The sequence below is a fragment of the Electrophorus electricus genome, chromosome 19 (assembly GCF_041902795.1).
Source record: "Electrophorus electricus isolate QZ-2024a chromosome 19, ASM4190279v1, whole genome shotgun sequence".
NCBI classification, from domain to species: Eukaryota; Metazoa; Chordata; class Actinopteri; order Gymnotiformes; family Gymnotidae; genus Electrophorus; species Electrophorus electricus.
The window spans coordinates 16,999,570-17,007,500 of NC_137515.1; the positions used below are offsets into that span (position 1 = coordinate 16,999,570).

The following is a 7,931-nucleotide window of genomic DNA, read 5'->3' on the forward strand; positions in this document are numbered from 1 at the left end:
TTCGTTATATTGTCCTGAAAAGTGTTTTTGGAATTTATGTAAGTGTGTGAAGGCAAGTGGAAAACTCTGAAACTGTAAAGATAAATAAATATGTAAGCCAGTTTTCAGTATGGCCATTTAGAGCCTCTCCACTGCCCTGTAGGAGAGAGGGAGTAGGAAGGGAGAGAGAGAGAGAGAGAGAGAGAGAGAGAAAGAGAGAGAGAGAGAGAGAGAGAGAGAGAGAGAGAGAGAGAGAGAGAGAGTGAGTGAGTGTGTGTGTGGAGGAGTAGGAGGGAGAGAGAGTGGCAAAGATGGATGGATGGACAGAGAAGAAGAGAGAGGGAGTGGCAGAGTAGGAGGGAGAGAAAGTGGGAGAAAGGGAGAGGGAGGGAGAGAGAGAGGGACTGGGAGGGAGGGAGAGAGGGAGCTCTCCCCTGATCCTCCCATTCCAGATGCCATTCTAAATATAGAGCTAAAGAGTGCTCACTGTTTCAGCCCAATCAGAGCTCAGACACCCATATGCACAGAGAAACACACAGAAACACCACAAACACACACATACGCGTCCTCAAACATATAAATAACATACTAAGGGTTACTTCAGGCTCTGTGTTGCTTAGCTACTGAGTAGATCATTTGAAGCTGGTTTTCTTCTTGGCCAGCACAGAATCAGACAAAGATCTCATGCCTCTGTGCTGAGGGGCTGTGCTTGGCACAATCTGCTCTGCAGATTATCTCTAGAACTACTCCGTGAAGGTTTCAGGCCTTAAAGACAAACGCAAGAAAACACTGGTGCTTCCTCTTAAAGATCCCCAGGGCCGTTCTCTGTTGTGAGCGGCCACTGAAAGGGATCTGGTGTTAGGTGCGGTGTTAATGCACACGCACCTCCTGTGTGTTCTCTCTGCCTAAATCCTCTCTCAGGTTTCCTGCGGTGAGGAAGAAGTTCATCTCGGAGCTGAAGGAGCTCAGGCAGAAGGAGCAGAGCCCTCATGTGGTCAAGAGTATCATCAGTCTCATCATGGGCGTCAAGTTCTTCCGCATTAAGATGTACCCGGTGGAAGACTTCGAGGCCTCCTTCCAGTTCATGCAGGTCCACCGATCTTACTTGCTCTATTGCACAGACCTCTTGGGTCAGCATAAGGGGGTGAAATTAAAGACTGATCAATTAATCAATCGATAATATTGATCAATCAATCAATTGATAACATTGTTCCATTTCAGAACAAGGGCAAATCGGAAGTTAGTGTTATTTTGGAAAGAGTGTCTTCTCTTTGTGCATCATGGCTATGGTCTGATTACTTGCCTGTCTGTTCCTTCACAGGAATGTGCCCAATACTTCCTAGAAGTGAAAGATAAAGATATTAAGCACTCTCTGGCCGGCCTCTTCGTGGAGATTCTGGTCCCAGTGGCAGCTGTGAGTCCTCAATCCTCCCACCCGGGCCTGACTGAAACCTCTTCAGTTTTTTTCAGGATGCATCTTGTTATGACACCACGGCCACGGCTTAACGGAAACCTGATAATATCGTACAATAATTCTGTAACTTGAGAGTGTCTTGATTTTGCGTCTCTGCCAGACTGTGAAGAATGAGGTGAATGTGCCGTGTCTGAGGAACTTCGTGGAGAGCCTGTACGACACCACCCTGGACCTGTCTTCCAGGAAGAAGCATTCCCTGGTGAGTGAACCGCTGGGTCCAGCAGCCCTGCACACTCCAGCACACGTGCCAGCTCACGTTTCTCAGTATGTGGTGCGATGCCCACAATGCCAAGCAGAGATTTCTGCTCTTCACAGTGGCTGACACACGTATGAATTTCAGCACATGCGTCTGCCTTCCTGTCATTACATGTACTTCCTCTTTGCTGTAAATCTTTAACCTTCGGACTAAGAGATGACACGTAAAACAGGAAAGTGTCTGTGACAGGAGAGAATACGTAAGCATGGCAGGCATGGTGCTTGTGGTTCTGAAGTTCCTGTTCATGGAAAAGATGCTTCCTGCTAAGAAAGGAACCACTACTGGGTTTTCCCTCCATCTGCTGAGTCAATACATTTCATCCTTCCTGTCTGCATAGATGGCATTTAGAATAAATATTCATGACAAGTGCTTTGAGATAGTCTCTAAGATCTCTCCTCCAATAAATTATGCAAATTTACAAAAGCACAGCATATACATAACCAATCAAATCTTCCACCATTTGTTTCCAGCATTTTCTTTTTTACATAACACTTCACATTATCATTTAATTCCTATTTCAGTCTTAGTCTTAATTTAAATGTCTATAAATGTCCTATAGCTATTATTTCAGACATTGCCAATCAGTTTGTGAATATGACAGCTTGAGCAAGTATGAGTTAGGTGTTCTCCTCATCTTAATAAATATAGATTTTATTCTTTTGCTTGTGTGTGTGTGTGTGTCCTTTGTGCAGGCCTTGTATCCATTGGTAACTTGTTTGCTGTGCGTCAGTCAGAAGCAGGTCTTCCTCAACAGGTGGCACGTCTTCCTCAATAACTGCCTGTCCAATCTCAAGGTAACACTCCCACCACTGAACATAAAAAGTACGGCAAGTGGCACACAAAACCTGCTCAAGAGAACGTTTCCAACACAAACGCTGACGAGCTTAGCTTGAGTGGAACAAGGTGCACCAGAGCCTCTTTCTCGGCATGAGAAGCAAAGGTGAGGCAGAGAAGGTTGGGAAGAGCCGGAAGTTCGTGCTGTTCTGAGAACAGGACGTGAGCCTGCGGTGTGGAAGTTTAAGTACGAGGCTTAAGCCCTTTCTGACGCTATCTCGTTCCTTATCTGTCATGTCCTGTCTTCTGTTATTCCGTCCTGCACATCACATCCATCATGCGCAGTCAGTTGAGTCTGCCTGACACCTGACCACACACTTTCTGTCTCTTTTGTATTCTTATGCTCCATGTCACTCTGTCTTATCCGTGTTATCTCGCCACATTCCATAATGCGGAAGGCTGCCACGCAGCTCTGGGGGTTAAGTGGAGAAATCCCCCCTCTGACCAGATTGGTCCCCCTCGTACCCCCACACTTCAGGGTAGCTGGTGCATGTCTTGCGTAACAGAGGTGACATGTGGGATACAGGTGCTACTCACTAACCTGAACAGTGATAACAGAAAGATAACAATTAAAATTCTATAACTTATCACAACTTTTCCTTTTCACAGTAGTGAAATCGGTAGTAAATAATGGACAGATGCGTTGACAAATGAAATCATAGATGAGATGGACTGGTGAAAGGCGCACAATGACAAGGTGCTCGTCTGTTCATCCAGAACAAGGACCACAAAATGGCCCGCGTGGCGCTGGAGTCGCTCTACAGGCTGCTGTGGGTCTACATGATCCGCATAAAGTGTGAGAGCAACACAGCCACACAGAGGTAACGCAGCAGGGCAACGTTTCACCGAGTGCTCACGTACCGGGGATTATGAACGCGCACACAAAAGCATGATAATAATGTAATGATGGTGAGGATGATGATGATGATGATGGTAATTCTCTTCTTCCTCAGCCGCCTCACCTCCATCATTTCCACGCTGTTCCCTAAAGGCTCTAGAAGTGTAGTTCCAAGGGACATGCCTCTCAACATCTTTGTCAAGATCATCCAGTTTATAGCACAGGTATAACATAATGCTTACACACACACACACACACACACACACACACACATACACACACACACAGACTCATACACACACACACACACACACACACACACATACACACACACACATACACACACACACACACATTCACTCACAAACACACATACACACACACACAGACTCATACACACACACATATATACACACACACACACACACACACACATACACACACACACATACACACACACACACACACATTCACTCACAAACACACATACACACACACACATACACACACACACACACATTCACTCACAAACACACATACACACACACACAGACTCATACACACATACACACACACACATATATACACACACACACACACACACACACACACACACACACACACACATACACACACACACACACATTCACTCACAAACACACATACACACACACACAGACTCATACACACATACACACACACATATATACACACATACACACACACACACACACACAGACTCATACACACATACACACACATATATACACACATACACACACACACACATACACACACACACACACACACATATTCACTCACAAACACACATACACACACACACAGACTCATACACACTTACACACACACACACACTCACACAAACAAATATACACATGAATGCATATGTATACTGATATGCACACATATACGAATACACTATGATACATAAGTATAACTAAGATACCGTGTCTCGTCATTTATTTACATCTCTCTCCACGCTCAGCTGTTTGTGTACTCCTCGTTCTGTCTTCTGCCCAGCATTTGAATCTGCTGGCGCAGTTCAGACCAGCAGGCTGACATCTGACTGTCCTGTTCACTCAAACATGCTGGCCTTATATCTGCCCCTTCTATCTGTCCTGGATACAGGAAAGACTGGATTTTGCTATGAAGGAAATCATCAGTGACTTACTCAGTGTTGGCAAATCGGCAAAAGCCTTCAGTCTTAATCCAGAGGTAAAGTTTAATCTATAATGCCATCAGAATAAATTCGTTTTCATACTTGCATGAATGCTAGAGCAAGTTGAAAGAATCCTGAAAAAAAATCCAGACATGCAGATGTGTGTGTGTATGTGTGTGGGTGTGTCTCGGTGTATGCGTGTGTTCATGGGTGTGTGTGTGCGCTACACAGAGAATGAACATAGCGCTGAGGGCGTTCCTGGTCATCGCGGATAACCTGCAGCAGAAGGACGGTGAGCCACCCATGCCCAACACAGGAGCCACGCTGCCATCAGGGAACACCCTGAAGAAGAAGAAGACCTACCTGAGCAAGACGCTGACCGAGGAGGAGGCCAAGCTCATCGGTGAGTGCTCGGGAGGGTACAGACAGGAAGGGCCCTAGCTCACGCAGCCAGACAACTTACACCAACAACCCCCCCTCTGCCCCCCAAAAAACAAAAAACATTGCAATAATGACAGGAAAAACACGCTTACAGAGGTTGAAATTAAGCAAAGTCCTATCGATATATCAGTACCGGGAGTGTGTGTCTGTTCTATCTTCTTCATTTGTTCCTCACCCGTGTCAATGGCCCTATGCTGTCCCAGGTATGGCCCTGTACTACTCCCAGGTGAGGAAGGCCATCGACAACATCCTCAGACACCTGGATAAGGAGGTGGGCCGCTGCATGATGCTCACCAACGTGCAGATGCTGAACAAAGAACCGGAGGACATGATCACGTACGCACACGCACCTCACCTGCAGCCACAGCCCGAGGACCGCAGGGTCCGAGCTCGACCAGTCAGAATCCACACACACCCTACCCCAGGCCCTGGGTGATGCGTCAGCGTCCTTTCTTGTAATATCGTGATACATTTTTACGAGGGGGAAGTTTTGCAGCATGTTTTGTATTTGTGCGCCGTCCTACCCATGTGTGGGTGTTCTGAACAGTGTGCTTTTCCCTGTTCTCGTTTTGGCCTCAGAAAGGCAAAATGTCGCCTGTCACTGCCTGGTATTTACCTGTGTCTGTCTGAATGTCAGGGAGAGAAGAAAATCACAGCGAGATATCAGTCAGCCTCAGCCCACGCAGTCTCTCTCCCTCTCCTTCTCTCTCTCTCTCTCTCTCTTCCTCTCCTTCTCGCTCTTTCTCTCTCTCCCTCTCATTCTCTCTCTCTCCCTCTCCTTCTCTCTCTCTCCCTCTCCTTCTCTCTCTCTCTCTCTCCCTCTCCTCTCTCTCTCTCTTGCTCTTTCTCTCTCTCTCCCTCTCCTTCTCTCTCTCTCACTCTCTCTCTCTCTCTCCCTCTCATTCTCTCTCTCTCTCCCTCTCCTTCTCTCTCTCTCTCCCTCTCCTTCTCTCTCTCTCTCTTCCTCTCCTCTCTCTCTCTCTTGCTCTTTCTCTCTCTCTCTCTCTTTCTCCCTCTCCTTCTCTCTCTCTCTCCCTCTCCTTCTCTCTCTCTCTCCTTCTCTCTCTCTCACTCTCCTTCTCTCTCTTTCTCTCTCTCTCTCACTCTCTCTCTCTCCCTCTCCTTCTCTCTCTCTCTCTCTCCCTCTCCTCTCTCTCTCTCTTGCTCTTTCTCTCTCTCTCCCTCTCCTTCTCTCTCTCTCACTCTCTCTCTCTCTCTCCCTCTCATTCTCTCTCTCTCTCCCTCTCCTTCTCTCTCTCTCTCCCTCTCCTTCTCTCTCTCTCTCTTCCTCTCCTCTCTCTCTCTCTTGCTCTTTCTCTCTCTCTCTCTCTTTCTCCCTCTCCTTCTCTCTCTCTCTCCCTCTCCTTCTCTCTCTCTCTCCTTCTCTCTCTCTCACTCTCCTTCTCTCTCTTTCTCTCTCTCTCTCACTCTCTCTCTCTCCCTCTCCTTCTCTCTCTCTCTCTCTCTCTCTCTCTCTCTCTCTCTCTACCTCTCTCTCTCTCTCTCTCAGTGGTGAGAGGAAACCAAAGATCGACCTGTTCAGAACGTGTGTGGCTGCCATTCCCCGCATCCTGCCTGACGGCATGTCCAAGCCTGAGCTCATCGACCTGCTGGCCAGGTGAGAGTCAGGCAGCTTCTCACAAACCCAGACCTAGTTCACCCTCTCGAACCGTAAGGATTAACCAGGGAAAGTCATGCATCGTGCATATGTTACAGACATGCTAATACAGCCAGTACAGCCATACTGAATAGCCTTATGTGGTGGGTTTTTTTTACTTTATGGACCTCACTATAATTAATGGTTAATTTTTCTTTAATGCTATATCAGATGGTGATAGGAAATAATTTGGCCTGTGTCGTAGTGTGTATGGTCCTTTATTATTTTGTGTTTATCTTAAGTCTTGTGTCTTTCTCCTGTGTGTTTGTGTGTGTGTGTGTGTGGGGGGGGGGGGGGGGTTTGGGTGTATAACTCTATGTAACCATTAGGCTGACAGTCCACATGGATATCGAGCTCCGCCTGATTGCCCAGAATTCCCTGCAGAGCTTGCTGCTGGACTTTCCTGACTGGCGGGAGGATGTTCTGTTTGGCTACACCAACTTCCTGCTGCGGGAGGTGCAGGACACCCAGCAGGTGCTGCAGGACACATCAGTGAAGCTCCTGCTGCAGCTGCTTGCCCAGTGGAGGCTGGCCCTGCAAACCCCGGGCAAGCGCACGGCCGAGGTAGCGCAGCACGGCCCGCCAGCAGGATTAAAGCCTTTATACTCCCAGCAGGACACCAGCTAACACTCCTGTGTGTGTGTCGCGTGCGTGTTGTGTCCGCTGTCCAGGGCGGTGGGGGCTCCAGGCTGCCGGTGGAGCGTAGCCCCCACTCCACGGTGCTGCACGCCGTGGAGGGTCTGGCCCTGCTACTGCTCTGCTCCTGCCAGACCAGCACACGCAAGCTGGCCGTGGCCGTGCTCCGAGAGATCCGCTGTCTCTTTGCCGCCATCGGCCAGGCCGAGGTGAGCGCTTCAACAAATTGTTTTCAGTTGGAGGGTAGAAGGATGAGATAAGGGAGTGCTAGATAGAGCCATCAGTATAAAATGCAGTTTGTTGCCTGGTGTCAGCTTTGGCAACTATAGCTTGAAAATTAACAATAGTCATGAATATAATTACAAAGTATGTGGGTGAATGCAGGGATGAATGAAAAGACATAAGGCATAGATAAAGATAGATAGGGATAGAGTGCAATCAGTATGAAGTGCTGTTTGGTGTTTGTACTTAGTAGATAGATTTCTACAGTAAATTTGGTGGTGGTATCTTAAAAATAAAAGGATTTTCAAAATCAACATTTAGATTTTTTTGTACCACAAAGGTGGTATCATGTAAAAGGTTGTTGACTGGTTGTGATATTTGTTACATTTGTCACTGGGACTTATTGGGATTGTG

At 47.3% G+C, this 7,931-nt stretch overlaps 1 protein-coding gene across 10 annotated transcripts in view; it reads left to right on the forward strand.

The window, feature by feature from the left end:
- The window catches only part of fryb (furry homolog b (Drosophila)), a 59,169-nt gene that overhangs the window by 21,653 nt on the left and 29,585 nt on the right, over positions 1 to 7,931 (forward strand). For all 10 annotated transcript variants that reach the window (XM_081702934.1, XM_081702931.1, XM_081702932.1 and 7 more), the window contains exons 8-19: positions 901 to 1,069; positions 1,301 to 1,393; positions 1,554 to 1,652; positions 2,402 to 2,503; positions 3,261 to 3,364; positions 3,497 to 3,605; positions 4,531 to 4,617; positions 4,793 to 4,964; positions 5,206 to 5,338; positions 6,513 to 6,620; positions 6,989 to 7,223; positions 7,331 to 7,504. In XM_081702934.1, the coding sequence (XP_081559060.1) occupies positions 901 to 1,069; positions 1,301 to 1,393; positions 1,554 to 1,652; positions 2,402 to 2,503; positions 3,261 to 3,364; positions 3,497 to 3,605; positions 4,531 to 4,617; positions 4,793 to 4,964; positions 5,206 to 5,338; positions 6,513 to 6,620; positions 6,989 to 7,223; positions 7,331 to 7,504 (1,585 nt within the window). The remainder of the gene's footprint in view (positions 1 to 900; positions 1,070 to 1,300; positions 1,394 to 1,553; positions 1,653 to 2,401; positions 2,504 to 3,260; positions 3,365 to 3,496; positions 3,606 to 4,530; positions 4,618 to 4,792; positions 4,965 to 5,205; positions 5,339 to 6,512; positions 6,621 to 6,988; positions 7,224 to 7,330; positions 7,505 to 7,931) is intronic.